The sequence below is a fragment of the Mesoplodon mirus genome (genome assembly GCF_964341445.2).
Source record: "Mesoplodon mirus genome assembly, chromosome: 3".
NCBI lineage: Eukaryota > Metazoa > Chordata > Mammalia > Artiodactyla > Ziphiidae > Mesoplodon > Mesoplodon mirus.
The window spans coordinates 114,259,223-114,279,209 of NC_138978.1; the positions used below are offsets into that span (position 1 = coordinate 114,259,223).

General features: G+C 49.2%; 1 protein-coding gene across 2 annotated transcripts; it reads right to left on the bottom strand.

Moving 5' to 3' along the window:
* Positions 1 to 1,918: 1,918 nt before the first annotated feature.
* On the bottom strand, positions 1,919 to 19,842 carry ANKRD35 (ankyrin repeat domain 35). 2 transcript variants are annotated; one of them, XM_082612003.1, is made up of 15 exons: positions 19,829 to 19,842; positions 19,002 to 19,122; positions 13,654 to 13,784; positions 12,774 to 12,862; positions 12,340 to 12,404; positions 11,462 to 11,519; positions 11,200 to 11,270; positions 10,774 to 10,880; positions 9,963 to 10,147; positions 9,299 to 9,336; positions 7,140 to 9,131; positions 5,113 to 5,202; positions 4,799 to 4,864; positions 4,186 to 4,286; positions 1,919 to 3,645 (listed from the first exon to the last, which is right to left on the bottom strand). In XM_082612003.1, the coding sequence occupies exons 2-14, from the start codon at positions 19,038 to 19,040 to the stop codon at positions 4,224 to 4,226; spliced, it is 2,994 nt and encodes a 997-aa protein (XP_082468129.1). In that variant the 5' UTR covers positions 19,041 to 19,122; positions 19,829 to 19,842; the 3' UTR covers positions 1,919 to 3,645; positions 4,186 to 4,223. The 2 variants fall into 2 exon arrangements, with proteins under 2 accessions (XP_082468129.1, XP_082468128.1); XM_082612002.1 differs by lacking the exon at positions 19,829 to 19,842 and adding an exon at positions 19,330 to 19,362.
* Positions 19,843 to 19,987: the final 145 nt, after the last annotated feature.

The window sequence follows — 19,987 nt, forward strand, 5'->3', positions numbered from 1 at the left end:
CCTAACTTTACCTGTGGTCCCCTACCCCTTACCTCAAATACACTGTCACCAGAGACCCCACAGCTTTGGAGTAGCTGAAAGTGAACAGAGGGGAGGTTCTCTCACCCAAAAAGGGCACCTTTCTGCCACTCTGAACTGCCTGCTCTCCTTCCTCCAAAGCCGTAGACCTTCCAGAGGCCCCATTCTCAACTAAGCTAATCACTCGCAGGCAGGTCCCTTGAAAGTACCAACGTGAGAGCAGTTTACCCAAACTGGGTACTGGAAAAATTCATAGCATTTTATACTTAGTCGGCTGGGACCTAAGTGATAATGTCATTTGTTCAATAAATATTTGAATGCTGTTCAAAGATTGCTAGGTGGTGAGGACATAAAATCCTTGCAGGAGTTCTCAGTCTAGCAGCAGCAAGATGGTTAAACCAATAATTGGCATCCCAAAAGAGTGCTTTAATAAATTATATGAGTAATCCTCTCATTTAGCTTAAACCTTCAGTATAATCCTTCCCATGAGACCCCACAACTGTAAGGCTGAAGGTGCCAGCATACCAACATCCCCAGGTACCTGCTGAACTGGACCATACCCAACTACTTTGTGGATTTTGTCCCTAGGGAGGATGTCTGCCCTCTCCTGACACTCAGGTTCTTTCCTTGCTGCTCTGCTGCCAGCAATGGTGAAACCTCAAGCTCCGGTATTTGGTTCTAAATCCCAACTGCTCCCTCCAACACTTGAATCTTCATCAGGCTCTGAGCTCATTTTTTTTTTTCTTTTTTTTTGCAGTACGTGGACCTCTCACTGTTGTGGCCTCTCCCACTGCGGAGCACAGGCTCCGCACGCGCAGGCTCAGCGGCCATGGCTCACGGGCCCAGCTGCTCCGCGGCATGTGGGATCTTCCCAGACCGGGGCACGAACCCGTGTCCCCTGCATCGGCAGGCGGACTGTCAACCACGGCGCCACCAGGGAAGCCCCCTGAGCTCATTTTTTGTTAAGTCCTCTATATCGAAAGTTACTATGGACTAGTTTGTATCTTCTAGCATTTTCAGTGGTTTCATGGGAAGGAGAAAAGGGAGGATTAAAAAAAAAGAGAGAGATGGGGGAACTCTTTGGGAGTGATGGATATGTTCATCATCTTGATGGTGTGATGGTTTTATGGGTGTATACATATGTCAAAATTTATCAAACTGTACCCTTTACATGCAGCTTATTGTATGTCAGTTATACCCAAATAAAGCTGTAAAAATGTAAAGAAAAAAAAATCAACCTCACCTTGATTCCTAGTGACTTCATAAAGGAGGGATCTCCTTTAATAGTTAATTTGAGTCCCCAAGAAAAAGAGGAAATTCTCTTCCAAGGATGAGCCGCTCAGCAGTGGACCTAAAGAGGCTGCTGATAGCAAGAGCAGAAGCTCCAAGAAAAAGTTCCAAAAGCTATTCCAGGGACATTAGAACGGACATTTCCCTGACGGGGCATAACCCACGGAGATATTTCGCAACCCATCCCCTATATCCCAATAAAAACAAATTCACAAGGAAAAAAAAAAGAGTTAATTGCAGTTATAAGTTCTAGCATCCCTACAGGATAACATAAAACTAGCAACCAGGGCGCCTGAGTCTGATCCTGCCTGCAAGGTCTCTCTATCCCCAGTGCCTGGCACTTAGTAGGCCCTTTAAATATCAGTTTAATAAAGTAATGTTACCAGACAAAGGAGGGAACCTGCAAATCAGAACCAAGTTTCAGATCGAGGGCATTCAAAAACATGGTCTGAACCGCATCATGGCTCACCGAGCTTCACCTACTCTCACGCATGCACTCACATCTGAAGCCTGGAGCACGAAGGGGAAGTGAAGCAGGAGTAGTAAGTCCCTACTGAAGTCCGACTGAAGAGACAGCCGAGGAGGAAAGAGGGGAACATTAAGACTAGAGTCACTTTGAGAAAGAAAGATTTATTTATGAAATCAAGGAAAATTTCAGGGCTTGGGGGTGTTGGGGTAACAGTTTATGGGGTTGTATAGAGGGAGATTGTTTAGGAAGACCAGGGGCTGGAGAAGGTTCCACTTCTGTGTTATCATTAACATCACTGACCATTCCCACAGCTCAGCCATCCTGGGATCAGCTTCCAGGAGCTCCAGAGGAAGCCAAGGGCCTGGCTTCCATTACCAGAGCTGTTTCCTGACTCATACTTGAACTTAGCAAAATGATCTCCCCCTCTCTGGACCCTTCTCTCAGCAGTTTCTTCATTCTTCCCACCCCACACTGCATATATAATAAGGAAGGTAACAGTCCTTTTCTATTCTTTGGTAACTCTAAGGGTAGAAAGGAAAAGAGAGGTTCTGTTCCCCTTAATAGAAATGACTTGGACATTATGATGCTCTTCTGGCAGCTGCACCCTTCTTTTTCCCCATCAATTCCTCCTCTCTTCATTCTCCCAAACTTAAAGCAGTCTTTTGCCCATCCACATAAACCCCAAAGCTGACCCTCATCTTCTTTAGGACCTAATCTACACAGCTGCTCTTTTCCTGGCCAGACCCTGGAGCGAGGCTCTGCAGCCCTCCAGTGGCCCCCTGTCTTCCACGACGGCCCCTCCCCACTCTTCTCTCAGCCCAGTCAGTCTCCACTGCCAAACCGCTGCCGCCTGACCCAGCATAACCCAGCGGGGGTGGGCTGCGAGAAGGAACTGGGAGGGATCAGTGTGGCGGCCACCAAACTGCAATTCCAGATTTTGGAGGAACTCACTTGCCTCACTCTCACCTAGCAGTCTGGCTGGTGAAGGGGCAGGAAGGGGAGGAGACCCAGGGGAAGTGGCCCAGAGAGATACACTTTTTCAGTCTGAGAACAGAAATGGGGGGAAGAAGCCAAAGCTGAGTATCCTTTCTTCCCTCTTCCAGGAATCAGACTTTTCATCCCTCTTTGCACCTGGGGCAAAGAACACTGACTACATAAGACCATGCACCTCAAATCTAGACACATGGTTTAACACATGATAGAATATTTTAGATTGTACATCTTGAAGAAAATCTAGGACTCTCCATCTATCCTTCTTAAAAAAGATAGTGGACTGAGGAGTCCCAAGGTAGAGAAAAAAAGATTAGAGGTGTGTCAGTCAGTAAGAAGCAGATTTGAGAAAGAGAAAGGAAGAATGTCAATATCTCCATTTTTACAGAGGGCTGTTTTTCAAACTGTGAGAATGCTGTTTTTCAAACTGGGTCTTGACCCATTAGTGGATGTATTGTAACCAATATTTTTTGATGGAATATAGAACGGAATAGAAATAGTAAGGGTAAATATTATTTCAGGTATGTACACACAGGATGTAAAATGTATTTGTTACTATGGATCATAATCAAAGTTTGAAAGCATCTAACTTATGGGGCCATTTGTGATCAAAAAGAATGAAAAAGATTCCTTCCCCCATGCCCCTTTAGGCAGAAAAAACAATGACACCCAACATCATCCTGCCTCCTGCTTTATTCTCCACAGAGCTGGCTTCCATCCACACCTCCTCTGATCTCATCCACGCTGATTCCAGGGTTCAGGTTCTCAGGTCTGGGGTCCATAACGTCAGGTGAAGCCCCACCCACACACCTGTAGTGGCCAACCCACCACCCACCACAGCCTGTTGGAGGCTCTGGCAACCAGGGATGCTCTATTCCCTGAAAGAAGAAATTCAAGGATGAAATACACACACTTCTATACCCTCAGTCTCCTCTCACCCATGCCAAGATGCTAAAGATGATCCTCATCTATCTGGACTGGAGAAGATGGCTGCCTGCATAGGGGCAGGGAGAAGGATGGAGGATGACTACACTTTGAATGAATGGTGTGGCAGTGAAGGAGAGATTCTGGAATCTGTAGAGTCCCACACTAGGAAACAACTGTGCACCACTATCCCACCATTACTCATCTTTCACTGTTATCTCTCTACCCCAGACCTTAGGAGAGTCATTCATCTCCTCTTTTCTGTCTCCATCTCATAAGTCAGACCCCTTCAGTCTACCTGCTCACTGATTCCTGACTCCACCCAGTGATTTCCCATATCATGTCTTCTCAATTGACCTCACCTCAAACGCTCTATGCCCCACAGGACTCCCTAGTGTCAGCTACCACATGGGGCAAAAGGAGACTCCAATTTCTATCCTTAAGCCTCCTTTCTCCCAAGCTCCTTCCTTCATCACCCTCAAACCACAACTCACAACAGAGAGATCCCATATTCTTCAGGGCACAGGATGCCTCACTCCTCCTGGATGCTGAGGATTCGCAGTAGGATATTGTACACATCCTGTTCCATGTAGCCCTGTAGGCAGCATGAAAGAAACAAAAGGAGATGAAGAAAAGGAAATGAGAGAGACAGGAAAGGGAGAGTTTCTATGGTAGAGTAGGATGCTACTTACTAACTACGTGCCCTCACTTATACTACTTAACTTCTCAATAGCTGTTTCCTAATCTTCACAAGGAAGATAATAATGCCGACTTTTAAGAACTGCTGTGAAGGTTACAACTGTGAATATGGAGCAAAGCACCGGGTACACAATAAGTGTTTGATTCTTTATAGTTATTATTATTCCTAATAAAGGAGCGGGCCACCCACCTCTTCTTCCTTGGCGAGGGATAAGCTGGCTCAGGAGGACACTGAGAAGTGGCGTAGGGGACAGGAAAAAGCCTTACAGTCAATCAGGGAATTGAAAAGGAGGGGCAAACACCTCTCCCCCTCATATTCATGCATAACTTCTCTCAATCTGCCTAATGAGGTCCAGAAACCTGGTACCGGGACATCTAAAGTCCAGCTTCCTGAGAGACGAGTCTCACCTGAGCAGCATTCAGCAGATGATTCCTATAGGTGGAGATGATCTCTTCGTGGTTCTTCTGGGAATCCTGGGAGTGAGCATCAATGGGAGGTCATGTGCCCAGCCTCTCACACTCACCCTCATCCCCCAAGCATGAGGAACAATGAAGTAAAGTGCTCAGCTGTGCCAGGTAGGCTCCCTTGGCCCAGCACTGGCTCAGCCTAGACCACTGCCTAGCCAGGCCTCTGGAATCCCCAGAATCTCTCCCACAGGTACATCACTTCACTGTGCACCCTCTTCTCTAGCAGTGTCCATTCCCCTGAGGGCCAGACATACCTGCAGCTGTCGGGCAAGGTGAGCATTTTCTCCCCGAACTGCTAGAATCTCCTCTGAAAGCTGCTCCAGCTTCTTCAACAATTCCTTGATCTGAGGTCAAAAGGAAAGAAAAGGAACCAATGAGGCCCCAGTCATTTCCCACCCCAATACCACCCAAAGTCAAGGTGAGTTTCCTTTTATTGGGTATTTAATATCTGCCAGATGCTTTTACACACATTGTCTCACTTAATACTCAAAACAGTTCTTCTTCTGTTCTGAGAAGAACAATCCTTCTCTGAGGGAAGTATTATTATTCACATTTTGTAGATAAGGTGCCTGAGTTAAGTAATTTGTCAAAATCATACAGCTAATAAGTGATGAAATCATAATTTGAACCAAGATCTCTTTGAATTCATGGGCCACACTCTTAACTCTGTCCTGGATCCTGACCTACTTTGGCCTACTGACCACTGAGGGAAATGGAGATGAGTTTCTGTGGTTTGTGAGACTGAGGTACAAATGCAGTTAACGGTAACCAGCAGTAATAGGAATAGTGGTAGTAGGAATAATAAAACTAGCTAACTTCTACTGAGTACTAGCCATTTGCCAAAAGTTGTCCTATTTTAAATATAATGTCTTATTTAATGTAATCCTCACAACAACTCTGTTATTATCCGCATTTTATAGATGAGAAAACTGAGGCTTAGATAACTCACCCAAGATCAATCAGTTTTGGTTTTTTTTGTTTTTTGTTTTTGGCCATACCGTGCAGCTTGTGGGATCTTAGTTCCCCGACCAGGGATCAAACCCAGGCCGCCTGCAGTGGAAGCGAGGAGTCCTAACCACTGGACCGCCAGGGAAGTCCCAATCAGTTCGTTTTGAAATTGAAATTCAAATGCAGACAACCTCAGTTCGGAGCCCACTATACTATTTTCTTTTGCTCATTTGTCTACTTTTTTTATTTTATTTTATTTTTTTCTGTACTCGGGCCTCTCACTGTTGTGGCCTCTCCCGTTGCGGAGCACAGGCTCCGGACGCACAGGCTCAGCGGCCATGGCTCACGGGCCCAGCCGCTCCGCGGCATATGGGATCCTCCCAGACCGGGGCACGAACCCGTATCCCCTGCATCGGCAGGCGGACTCTCAACCACTGCGCCACCAGGGAGGCCCTGCTCATTTGTCTACTTTTATCTTCCCCTTCAACATCAACAGAAAATTCCTTTCTTTAATTAGCCCCACCCCACACTGATTCCTATTCTGTATAACGTTCCTTCTATTTTTATGTCCTTTATAGTCTATAAAATGTATACCCCCTATATTTTTTAATCCTTCTAAATCTGATCCTGTACACAAACTTTGATAAGTCTGAATTCACTCACTGCACAGGTAGTTCTACAATTACTAAATTCATTTGTCAATTGATGTTTTCGAATTTGTAAAACATGTCTGTTGGAAGCCTGAAGACTTATATTCACCTTTGGAGCAATCATTAGGAAACTTGGGTATCTAACACAATGGTTTTCAAACTTTTGTTTTTCTCTGCATTGGCACCCTCTTTGCCAATGGAAATCTTTTGTAGAGCCCACTCTGACTGAAGTGGGAGGGGAGAAAGGGACTACAGTCTAGTCTACTTCTCTTAACCCGTCAGCAACCCCTAGCCCAGGCACCTCCTCAGAACCCTAGCGAAACCACAGGGACTCACCACAGCATCCGCTGTCTTCGCAGGCTGATACATTACCTAAGTCAAAATGCCGATTAAACCATAGTACCCCAACGGTGGTAGCCCTGACCACCACACTGCATCTGAACCCTGCGTCCGAGATTCTAATACCTAAGCCCCCCTTCTCTCTTGTATTTATAACTTACCTCACCTCCAATCTCAATCCCAGACCCCCTCAGACCCAGGAGAACATAGTGCGGTCCTTGCAAATGACTGGTGTTCTGTTTGGGGTATTAATCGGACGAAACCAAAGATAGATTCTGGTCAGCCAACCCTAAACACACAGAAACCTGCCCCTTCGGCTCCCTTCGGCTGCCTGGTCTGCTCACCTTGGCCTCCTTGTCCCGGCCAGCCCCGATGAGATGCTCCACCTTGTCTTTCAGCAGCTCTGACGTCTTCTCCAACTGCTCGGAGCGCCGGCGCAGCTCGCTGGCCTGGCGCTCCTGCCCCGCCGCGCGCGCGGCCAGGTCCCCGCTCCTGTGCCGCTCCTCGGCCACCGCCTCCCGCAGCCGCCCCATCTCCCGGCAGGCCGTGTTATACTTTTCCAGCAGGGCCTTTAGCTCCTGGCCCCAAGCCCGGGCCTGGGCCACCAGTGAGCTCCGAGTTTGCTCGTGCTGCCGCAGCCCAGCCGCCTCCCGGGCCCTCAGCTCAGCCACCTCCTCCGTGGCTTGGTAGAGCAGCTGCTTCAGCTTCCCGATCTCCTGACTCTTCCCGCTCATCGTGGCCTGAACCGCCCGCAGCTCTTCCTCCAGCTTCCCCAGGTCTTGCTCCAGAGCTTCAACTTGGGGGAACGCTGAGGCCTCTGAAGAGGCGCCCTGTTCCCCACGTCGGGCAGGGGAGCCCCGCAGCTGCTGGTTTTCCTCTTCTAGCCGAGCCAGCACCTGCTGGGCCTCGCGGTGCCTGGCCACCAGGACGCTGACGCAGGCCTGCAGCTCCTCCAGGCTCTCAGCCGCTGGGCACCGTGCACTCCCCCTGCCCACCAGGTCTGGGGGCAGGCAGTCCCACAGTCCCCGGAGGCCTCTGCTCTGGGAGGCCAGGCGCTTCCGCAACTTCTCGGTGGCCTCCTTCTCCAGAGCCAGTTCATCTGTCAGCAGCCCCATGCTCCACCGCAACTGCTGTAGCTGGACCTGCGCCTCTGGCTTGGGCACGCACTCCCGCTGTAGCCGCTGGCTCAGGGACGGCAGCTCCCCCTGCAACCACTGCTGCTCCTGGCCCAGCTCCCCCAACTCCTCCAGCAAGTTACTGTCGCTCAGCCTCAGTGGTGACACCTCCTTCTCCAGCTGTCCCTCTGCCAGGCCCCCTCCTGGCATCTGTTCCCCTCCAGGCGTCCCTAGAGGCTCTCCCCAGGCCCCAGGAGCCCCTTCCTCCTTCCCTTCACCCTCTTTGGTGATGGCCCCTGGGCCTGCCTTTGGGGCTCCCTCTCTGGGCTCCTGGGCAGGGGCCTCGGGTTTCATCTGTAATCCTGCTTTTGCCCGATCTAGCCTCACCAGCACCCGCTCCAACCTGGCCTCCATCTTCTCCCAGGCTGCTGCTGCAGCCTCAGCCCGGGACGTCCCCAGAGCTCCCTCCAGGTCTGGTCTTGATAAAGCCCCCCGGGCTGCATCCTTTTCTCGCCACACTGCAGCCAGTTCCTCCCTCAGCTGTAGCAGGAGCTGGTTCATGGCTGCTGTGCACACTGGTTCAGCCACTGTGCCTGTTGGTTCAGCCCCTGGGGCCTGGGGCCTCGCCTTCTGGCCAGCGTGCAGCTGGCCAGTATGATCAGGGCCAAGGGCCTGCCCACCATTGGTGGTCGGTTGCTGTCCTATGGATTTCCCAATGGTCTCAGACCTTGCGCTCTGGGGTGGCTCCTGTTCTGGTTGGGACCTTCCATGGGTGTCATACTGGATCACCTCTCCAGCTGAATCCTCAGCCTTCTTGGAAGCTAATACTGGCTTTTCTGCAGCTGCGGCTGCTGCCTGTCGCTGCTTCTTTAGCTCTTGTATGCACGTAGCCAGCATGTCGAGGGTACAGCCCTGCTCCATGCCATCTCCTCCAGGCCGGAGACTAGAGCGCAGGTCTCCCGGAGCTCCGGGCTCTTGCGATAGGAGGAGCCCCAGCTCCCGAACCTGTTCTTGAATCTGGTTCTCCAGGCCCAGATAAGCTGCAGATTGAGCCTTACACTCTTCCGTATTTCGCAGCAGCTCCTGCTCCAGCTGGGAAACTTTCCTCTGCTCCTCTTCATACTTCCACTTCCACTCCTCTGAACATGGATCTTCATCCTCTTCTTCCTCCTGCTCCTCCTCAGGCTCTGCTCTCCATGGGCTCTTAGGTGGAGAACCCACCTAATGGAGAAAAAGGAACAGTGAAGTAAACCCGGGCAGCTAGCCCAAGAGGGCCTTTCTTCTCTTAGACTGTCTCAATGACCCCGGTGATCACTGGCTGGGAGATATCCCAGCGGGAAAGCCTGGGGTGGGTCAGAAGCAAAAGGAGAAGGCACTTAGGGTCTTACCTGGGATGCAAGATCTGGGTGTTGAACTAACCCCTGACCTATATGAAAAGACATGGGGAAAATGAGAGAGGAGACAGGGCCCACGTGCTTCTAGCCCACACTCTGCCTTCAGACTTTCCATGAAAGGAGTGGCCCCTCAGTGTTAATCCTTTACCACACTTGTCGAATAGGGAAAGCCACCCCTATTTGATGGATCCCTAGCTGTCCAGCAACCTTCGTTTGCTATCTCAGAGATATGCCAGCTCATTCATTTCATTCACTCACTTATTTATTGCACACTATGCCAGGCACTGTTATAGGTACCAGGACCTCAATGGTGAGCAAAACAGAGATGGCCTGTCATCTGAGGGGGTTACAGTCTAGTAGGGGAGAGAGAGAGATTGACCATCAAATCACATAAATAGATGTACAATTGCAACTCATAACTGCTAGCAATAGTACTAGCCAGAGTTGCCTTCAGTGAGAGACAAGGCTGCTTTGAAGAATTTTGTGACCATGCTTTTGGGAATTTGGAGTCATCTCATAGCAGCAGCAGTAAATAAGTAAACTCTCAACTAAAGTGACAATTATCATTGCCATGGAAACAAATGGGATTCTAAGACACTTCTCTGATTCTAAGGCTATCGAGGAGCATCTTGAAGTTACAAAAGGGTATTGACTTTACCTCCCGGCCCCTGCCGGTTCAGGGCCTGCCGCAGCAGCCTCCACAGCATCTTGTCTTGTGTGCGTAGAGCATAATGCAAAGCATCATGCCCCATGCTGTCCACCGCCCCTGCATCTGCTCCATAGCTCAGGAGCAGTTCAGCCACCTCAGTGCTGCCTTTTTCACAGGCCAGGATCAGAGCCGATCTATGGGTTGGGACAAATCTGAGCATAAGCTTTTCTCATGGAACCCAGGAGTCCTGGTTTCAAAAACTCCACTCACAAGGTCAGCTCTCACTCAGTGTGGTCAGGAGAACCACAGACCAACACCAGCCAGTGACAAAGCATGAGGCCAGACCAGAACTTTTCAAATGTCATTCCTTGGAGCTGTAGCATCAGAAAGCAGGGGGCCAGTTGGAAGGGCTCCACTTCCATCTGCTTTATATATTGAGGTTCTGCATAAATTCTTTACTGGGGAAAAAGTATTCCATTGATTAGAAGATAGTTTGAAAACCAGTAAATTAAACTAGTGAATCCAGAGGTATTGATTCTACTTCCAGAGTCACCTATGCTAGGAAGATGGCAGTGTCAGCAACAGAATAGGAAAGTATAAGGAAAACGTTCTCAACTCACCAAGAGGAAAACAGTGAAGCAACAAACAGTGCTCTTCTGAACCACCACTGAGAAGGAGAGAGGTTCCCAAGAAAACAGAGACCAACCTGCCTTCTTCCCCAATACACACACACACACACACACACACACACTTTGCCCAGTGGCTCCTTTCTAGATTGGTCAGGGTCGGGATTTGGGGTGGGAAGACGGGGAAGGCTCACTTGTCATTCTTGTCAGTGACATTAACCCGGGCGCCTCTCTGCAGTAGCTGTGAGCAGATAGCTGCGTGACCACCCAGCGATGCAATCATCAGGGGTGTACGTCCACCCTGCACAGATTGTGGGAAGGGGGTTCACGAGGAGCCGGGGGAACCAGGGCTTTGACACAATGCAACCAACTCCCCTGTTCCCGCACCTCTCCAGGAAAAAGCCCCAATCCTGGGGCTAAATATTCCTTCTCAGAGGGTTAGAAGCTCTCCAGAAGATAAGCCTTAAACTCTCTGTGTGGAAGAGGAGGAAGGGGCATAGGGAGAAGGCAGAGGAGGTGGTGCTACACAACCCCTGGTCATGGAACTTGGCTAATTAAGTTCAGAGAAAGCATCAGCCTCCCCATGTAGGGCCCTGCCCAGCTGCCCAGCTGACACTCACATTATCCAGGACATCCAGGAAGGCTTCGTGATCACACAGGAGGAGCACACTTGAGGCACAGCCAGAGAAGGCTACGGAGGGTTGCGGGATGTTCAGATTAAGGGGAGGCAGGAAGGACACCTAGTCAGACCATGACGCAGCATCCCCTCCGACCACTTCAGCAGTCAGCTCTGGCCTGCCCTTCCCACCAAATGTTATCCCCCCCCCCTCCCCACCCTCTGGTCCCTGTGGTCCTGTTTCCCACCAGTCCCCTGGCACACACCTGCCCAGTGCAATGGACTACGATTTTCCACATCTACAGCATCTTCATTGGCACCATGCTGCAAACAGCCACAAAGGGAAGCAGCATGGAGCGTAGTGTTAACATTCTCATCCCATACCCCCTGTTGGGTCACCAGCTTTCACAGTACTGTGGGGAGGGGCAGGAGGACCATGACTTTGGCCAACTACTAGGCAAGTCCAATGTATTCCTTGCAGATGATAAACAGCCTTGAATATCAGCCCTGGTTCATAAACCTAGGGCCTAAGAAAAATCATATTATAGGTAAATAAACATGTTAGGGAAAATGACACCGGAGTCTATGTCTGGTATTTTAGGATCATAATTGGGAAACTTGGAAAGGGCCAGGAAGAACAAAGCAGAACATCCATTTGCACAATGGCCTGTTGAACTGTGCCTTTGAACTTTGGGAGACTTATTTCTGAATTGTCCACATGTCATTTCACATGTATAGTTCTCTTTGTACTCCTATACCACAAACTCCTCAAAACAGACAGCAGGCTTTGGGTTTAATGTGAACACCTCTGCCATCCTTCCACCTGCCCATCATCACAGCAGTTAGTCTCTGCAGTGCCTCTGCCAGTGGCTGAGCTCAATACATGCATATTGACTGACTGGCAGTCAGTCCCTGGCAACGCTGCTTTATGACATGCCCTCAAGGGCAGCATTAAGCAGGGTGCCTGCACATAGCAAGTGTTAAATAAATGTTGGCGAACTAATGAATAAGTGATTACTAGCTCTCTTATTGGGGATGAGAGGGGTACATTTGACCAAATATTGCTGGTGAGTACAAGACAGAGTAAGGAGTCTCTGGGTCCTCTTCTTCCTTTCACAGGAGTAGTATCAGGGGTTGCTCTTACCTGCAGCAGGACCTTGACACATTGTGGCTGGCAAGAAATGGTGGCCAAGTGCAGGGCGGTTCTCCCTGGAAAGCGAAAGAAGGGGAGAGGGAGGGTGGGTGGCCCCATGCATACCGATGACTCACAGGGAGGGAAGGCAAGAGACGCACATATAATCAGGGAGATTAGAGAGAGAGGCTCTCAGCCACATGGGGCCAGAAATTCCTGTTCCCCAAGTGCCTGGTACCTGCGGTGGAGGTGGGAATGGGGGTGAGGTAGGCCCAGCTCGCAGGGAGCGGAACCCCTGGAAGGAGACTGGCCAGAACTTATGAGGAGAGAAGCAGGAGGGCTACAGTTGGAACCTCCAGCAGGGCCCAGCACTGGCCCCCCACCCCCCGACTGCTGCTGTAAAGGGAAAAGCAAGCAGCATGACCCAGTGCTTTAGTCTAACTCACCATCGTCATTCTTGCTGTTGATGTCAACCCCATTTGCAAGTAGTACAGTCAGACATTCTGTCAGGCCTTTGGAGGCCGCCAGATGAAACCTGCCAGAATCAACGCCGAGAGGCAGAAGGATGAAGGGACCAGGGAATGAGGAATGGGAGACCCTTAATAAGCACCGCCTACTAAGCTCCATCACCCCGAAGCCAATCCCAAAAGCAGAGAGGGAAGCTCCCGTAGCCTGACTTTCTGAGAAAGAGAAGCCTATATAAATGGCCTACTGTTAAAACTTCAGAGGAGGCTGGGAGCAAAGGTAGAAATAAGAGCTACAGATCTCAAGCAATCTCAGAGTACTGCAGGGGTGTACAGGGAACACATAATTACCTGTAACTCAGCACAGGACACTTAGCAGACTGGAAGTGTCACAGAGTGGGCCAGAGCAGAGGGCTGGACATTTGCAGGCTGACTTGGGAAGAGACAAGGGCTAATATCCCTCTTGTCCTAATCACTCCTTCCAGCCACATGACTCTCATGACTCTCATGGCCACCACTGCACTCCTAATTTCTCAAGCATACACACCCTCCTATTTGTACAATGAAGAAATACTCTATTTAGTGTATGTTTCAGTTTTCCTTTTGTTTCATGGGCTTTATGTCCTTTTTTGGTCAATTTTGTTGATGTGGGTCGTGAGGTGTGTGGACCTCAGGGACAATATCTTCTTCCCCCACTTTGTGCAGCACTTGATATGTAGCAAAGGTTTACTGATATACTTGCTAATTAAGACAAAAAAGGGCTCTGACGTTGTAGGCATTTCCTGGTCTTACATCATATTGGGGTTTGGGGTTTTTAAAGAGAACCACATACCAAGGGTGGGGATCAAGAAGGCTTACTTACGGGGACTGGCCATTCGAGTCTAGCTTGGTGGGCCGGGCAGATTTCCTGGAGGCCAGGGCAGCCACGCATACCAGGTCCCCCCGCTGCACTGCCTCCAGAAGCTTCTGATCACGGCGGTTCCATCTCTCCACCTGGTCCAGAGCCACAGATTGTGTGAATATAAGAGGCGGGGGTAGAGTGGAGAAAGAAAAGAAGAACATGGTTAGGATGCCAAGCAAGGGAAAAGGGCCATCCCTGAGATCCTTTCAATGTTCCACAAGTCACTCAGTCTAGATCATTTAGTCCTTCTAGGTGGGCCAGTTAAATAGTCACCAACTCATATGTCACTGGGGACATTATTGCCAGCCCTGGACCAAAAGGTGCTTGGACTCTTGAGTTAAAAATCATTTTTGAGGACTGAATGCGTAGTATTTCAAATGTCTTTTTATCAGCATTATGATTATTGTTGTTAGGTGCACAACCTCCTAGCAATCGTAGCCATGACTCCCTTCCCTTTTGCTCTTTAGGTCTTGCTGGAGCAAACTGAACCAAACTGACCACTCTGGACTGGGTTCACCTTGCCTCTCAATGCCCCACCCCCCGTGCTCCTCTGTTTATTTGTTCTCAGATATTTGAGAAATCAAGGCACCTAGCTTTGGGTCATAGATAGGAGTCCAAATACCCATCCATAGCATCTCTACCCATTGGCTTTGGGGCCCAAAACTAGGAGCAGAAGCACAGAGTTTTCATTTTCCCTTCTCGTACCTATGTCCTCTGGCTAGTCCTTCTTCCCCTTCCATGGCAACAACAACCAAAAGGCAAAGACAGGTCTCTAGCTAGGCTTGAGGAGGCAGCTTCCCTCCTCCACCCTTCTGTCCCTCCTCATTTTCCTGGCAGGGAGCAGCTGTCCCAGACAACAGCCATACGTGGGCACGCATTGTTCTACCATGCCAGCTTGACTTTTACAGGTGGTGGGGTAATTACAATAATTGAAGTATCACAGGACATGAAAGAGCTGTGTAAAAACACCCAGAGCTGAAAGCACGGAAAAGCCTGGTTTGGTCCAGAGAGGAAAGGAAAGGAAAGGAAAGGAAGAAAGGATGCAAAAATCTGTGGAATGGTGAAAAGGGCCCTAGGTGAATATTTGTCAGCAGGCCTAAGTTCACGGCCTGGTTCAGCTACTTCAGTAATTCACATACTTTAGCTATGTGACCTAGAGTAAGCCACTGAACACCTCTAATCTGTTTCCTCATCTATAAAATGTGGAAAATAATAACTACCTCATCATGCTGTGAGTATTAAATGAGCTAACGTATATAAAATCTCTCTGTAAACTGTAAAAAGCTATACAAGTGTATGGCATCCTTATAAAAAAACAGGAAGCAGTGGGGGACTGGTGGCGGCACATTGCATTTTATGAGGTGTAATTGCAAAAGAAGAGGCTATAGGAGAAGGTGGGGAAAAAGGGGGTCTATGGAAGCCAACTCATTTTCAAATACATAGCCAGGGCAAATTATTAATCAAGAACAGGAAAGACTTAAATGCCTAAACCATAAAATTATCTAAGATAGAGGGATTCTGAGGTAATACTCGTGAGGTAATTCCTCGTAGCCCTTTTAAGTACTATTTCAATTACCCTCTCAACACCCCTAGAAAGTAGTTAGGGCTGATATTATTTTATCTAGTTAACAGAAAAGAAACTGAAGCACACTGAGGTTAGATAACTGTCCAGGCTCACACCACAAAATAGTGGTAAAATTGAGATTAGAACCCAGGCCATCAGATGCCGTATTCTAATTCTCACCACCAGGCCATTTACTACGGAGCTATGGAAGGTTTACTTATTTTCAAATAAACAGTCTAAGACCGCCTCCAGGGTAAAGCCACCCACCTTCAGACACTACTCTGTACAAGGAGAAGAGTCTCCAAACAGGTTAATTCTCAAAGGACATAATAAGCAAAATGACTGCTCCACATACCAACAGACTGAGATGTAATAACAGGTTATCCAATGCCCCCTGGGGGGCCATATCACCCTCAGAAAAAGCAGACAGCTAGAACTACACCTCCACCACAGGACACCACCATCAGCTGACCTCAATCTGAAGTTCTCTGTTTAAAATCCTAATTCTAACACTTTCTATCCTTGTGAATTGAGGCATGTAACAACTTTTTTGAACCTCAGTTTGCTAATAAAATAACACTATATAAAGCACCTAGCACTGTCTGTCACGTAGTAGGTACACAATAAATGTTAGTCCTAATCTCCATCCTTCCTAGCCTTGCTTGGCACATTTTGGGTGTTCCTGGGCTCAGAATTCTCCATCCAGGGGAGTGGGAGGAAGGGATCTTGATCATATCGGGTAATGTATGCCAGTCAAGCTGTATAGATGGTAAAGGTGCTTCTTAGCAAGGTAGATAATTCTCTTTCCAGCTAGATAGCTCTAAATCCACCCAATTTACTTTCTATAATCTTGTTATACCAAGAAGAAGTTAGAATAGGTAGAAGTTCTTCACAGCCAAACCTCCACAGAGCTAGGGTGAAGAAGAACAGAGGGGAACTTCCCTGGCAGTCCGGTGGTTAAGACTCCACACTCCCAATGCAGGGGGCACGGGTTCAATCCCTGGTAGGGGAACTAAGATCCCGCATGGCCACATGGCATGTACCAAAAAAAAAAAAAAAAAAAAAAAGAACAGAGGGATGCTTCCGAATTCCAAGATCCAGTCTATTGTTCACCCCAGCACCTTGGGAAAGAGGAAAACCATCACAGCCTCAAGGGAGCAATCACCAAATTAATCAGCAGACTCAAAACAAGGATAAGCTTTGTATCTCCCGTAGGATTGGGCGGGTCGGGGGGGTGGCTTTGTAGAAGTAATTGCAGCCTCTCCTTATATCTGGCCGTGTGTCTATGACCATCCTATCAAGATGGAACTCACCAACAGTAGAGAGAGAAACAGCAGAGAGAGTGGCTACCTCTGTAGGACAGGTGAATGGAAATGGAAATGCTGCCCTGGAGGAACCAGGAGCTGTCTCTCAATTTTTAAAATGCAATTGACATTCCTCTAAGCTGATCCAGTGCCTACTGTTTAAAGCTATTTTCTGACTTACTTCCTACATAGGCAGAGTAAGCTGCCTATGTAAGACACCCTCAAAGGTATCCTCTACTTGACTAGATCAAAATGAGATTATAGGAGCTGGCTTTTGTTTGTTTGTTTCTTAAACTTCCTATATGTATTCTGGATGACTTAGATTAATTTTTAAATGATCACAGATCCTTCAGTCCTTATCTCAATCTGAGGGTGCAATCTGGATCCAGGGGTGGGAGCGGGATGGAAAGGGGCAATCTTCTGCCATGACTGGGAAGCCAGGCTTTGGGAGTGGTCAGGAAGGCTGTCACACTATTTCTCTGACAAACTGGTTCAGAGTGGTTAGCCATCCAGGGAGTGGAGGAATTTATCATGAGAAGTGTGGGGAAGTTTCAAGACGAAACAATTTATGGCTTAAATTGGTTTATTTTCAATCTCGTTGGATCCATACCCTGACTGAAGAAACAGTTTTCTTTCCAGCTAAGTAGTTCTAAATCCACCTAATTTACTACCTATAATCTTGTACTAAGAAGAGTTTAGAATGGGTAGAAATTCTTCATGGCCAAACCTCTGTAGAGCTGGGATGAAGGACAGAGGAATGCTTTAGAATTCCAACATTTAGCCCATTGTTCATCCCAGCATCCTGGAAAGTAGGCATTGACCAACAATTGGAGAATCAGGATGAATGAGATAGTTTCCTGATTCCTAAGGAGCAGGCAGACTCCACAAACCTGAAAGGGCAGGGCAATGTGGAGGACTTTCAGTAACTAAGGAAGAGTCCACGTGAATAAGAAAATCATCCTGAGTTAAGACATTCTGGGCAGGCTCAGTTTCTGGTACTTTTAGTAGTCATTCAGTAAATGCCTTTTGATTGGTTGATTAATGTGTGGAAACTAAGTGGGGAAGCAAACGTTAAGTGGGACGAGAACAGGCCTCAACAGAGTTCCTACTCTTGCCTCGTAGGTCACTTCCAGGCTTCTGTGGCCTGCCCATGCAGAGTGAGCTGAGCATTTCTCACGTTTGCTCAATGAATGACACCACAAAGTCAAGTTAGTCTAAGCAATATTACTACAGGTAGTTGGCTACTTCACTTCAAAATGAACCATCATCCCAGTCTCCACACAAAATTTCATCCCTAGATAGGGGGTCTCTCTGTAAGAGATCTTCGGAGAAGAAGAAGCTATACCCTTCCTTAGCCACTCCCTTCTGTTGTCTTCCTCCCTGTGTTTTGTTCTGGGAGCACAGTGACTTTTACTGGGAACTCTCACAGTGAACCCATTTTATCCTCTTCGCCTCTCACCATTACCGTTCCCCAGCTCAGTCAAAGGAAGCAGAGAGTATAGGCCCTAAACAACTGGGTGAGGGTCTAGAATGAAGGAAGATTCTGGGGAGAAGCAGGCAGAAGGCCTTGAGTGGCCCAAGAACCAGTGTGATGACCAGGCACTGCAGTGAACTGGCCAGAGTGGATTCTGCAGGCAATTTACCCATTCCTTGGGGAGCAGCCAGGCAACTGTCCTCCTCTGGCAGTGCCTGTCGGGCTGGCCAGGCCGGACTGCAAGATGAACCCGCAGAGAGCAGGCAGAAGGAGGTCGGGGAGTTGAACTGCCACTGGACGGAGAGGAGCAGAGCTTGAAGGGGAGAACAGGAGAAGGCTGCTGCTGTCAGAGGACCGATTGGAAAGAGGTTTGGAGTGATGTCTGAGAGCCAGTGGGGGTGATGAGAGAATGGAAGTGGAAGCGGCATGGGGTGAGATGGGGGCAAGGACAGAGAAGACTCTGTGAGGAAGGGCTAGGGGAAGGCACGGGGCTGGAAGTACTTGCTGGACTGAGAGCAAGGATTAGGACATATAGGAGGGCAGGCTTGTGAGGACAAGGCAGGGCTGGTAAATGGGGTGTGGGGCAGTACTTGGGAGACAGAAAGGGGCTTGGGGCTGAGCAGGGGCTGGGGATAGGACAGATGCTTGAAGGTAGTTCAGTACTGGGAAACAGAGAAGAAGTAGAGAATATAGCCTTTGGGAGGGGGCAGGGGCTGCCGGAAACATATCAGAAGAAGTTGGGGGTGTAGATGCTTGGAGGACAAGAAAGGGCCAAGGGAAAGGACCTTGTGGCGGACAGGGTCTTGAGGAAGGCAGAGCGGGAGGGCTGCACTGCGGGAGCGGAAGAGCTAGAAAGACCGATAAAGAGAAAAGGTGACGGTGCGTGGAGATGGGACTCAAGACTTTTGTCACCACAGGGCTTGGACCCCAGCCCCATGCCCATCCTCCCAGACATTGCAGCACATACCGCCACCTGTGCGCTGGAGCAGGAGAAGATGCGCTTCATGGCCGGGGCCGGGGCCACGGGGAGACGGGGACGCGCGGAGAGCGGGGTCACAGGTTCCTGAACCCACCGGACTCGTCTGCAGCTGTGTAAGAGAGCTGTCAAAAGCAAACCGGGACCCGCCCCAGGACCCACCCCGTTCAATCAGAGGCAAGAATCCGAGGGCTGGGCTTAAAACTCCGCCCCTGGCCCAGCCGCACTCTGCCGTTGCGGAGGCAAAAATCCTGCAGTCTCCGCCTGGGCTTGGTCTCAAACCTCACCCTCCCAAACCGAACCCGCTCCCAGCTCCGACCTGCTCAATCGTAAAAGGGACCTCCGGTCCCCAGACCCGGGCTCCGGCTAAAACTCCTCCCTCTGCCCCGCCCCTCCCCTCCCCTCCCCTCAGTTCCAGGCTGCGGCTCCACCCCCAGCCCCGCCTCAGCCCCGCCCCCCGGGGCGCAGCCGCAGGAGTCTCCCGGTGTGCAAGCCTCTTAGCAACTGTCGCATTTAACCACTGGTGACGACGATTTGATTATATCCAGAGACGTTTGCCAACTTAGTTACCTCTGCTTCCTCCCCCCATTCCGCGGCCAAAAACCCGGGCACAAAGAAGGATTTGAAGAGAGCAGTTTGGAAACGGGAGGAGATTGTAGTGCCGAGCAAGGGACTGAGCGTCGATGATGCACGACCCACCGCAACGTGGAGAAAGGGGACCAGGCCTAATATCCCAACGCACCTCTACGTTAGAAAAGGGCACAGGGAGAGGAGGGATTCTTTTTATTCTAAGCATTCCCTTCCACAAAAATACTCACAAAACTGTCTTCACTATTTCCACTGCCCTTTAAATTCAGATTCTCAGCAATTCATACTTGAACAGTCAGTCTACCTGGCTCTCTTTTCTCCTCCCTTCAGCTAAAGAGAGCACACTCAGATGCATATGAAAGCCTACAGGAGAAAGGTCAGAGTTCTTA

Excerpts from the sequence above, each read along its gene's own strand:
- ANKRD35 (XM_082612003.1), bottom strand. The coding sequence starts at position 19,040 with ATGAAGCGCATCTTCTCCTGCTCCAGCGCACAGGTGGCG. Across the intron at positions 10,881-11,199 it reads TCCTGGATGTCCTGGATAAT|GGTGGACGTACACCCCTGAT; the intron begins GTGAGTGTCAGC and ends CAATCTGTGCAG. Across the intron at positions 4,287-4,798 it reads ATCTGCTGAATGCTGCTCAG|GGCTACATGGAACAGGATGT; the intron begins GTGAGACTCGTC and ends TGCTGCCTACAG.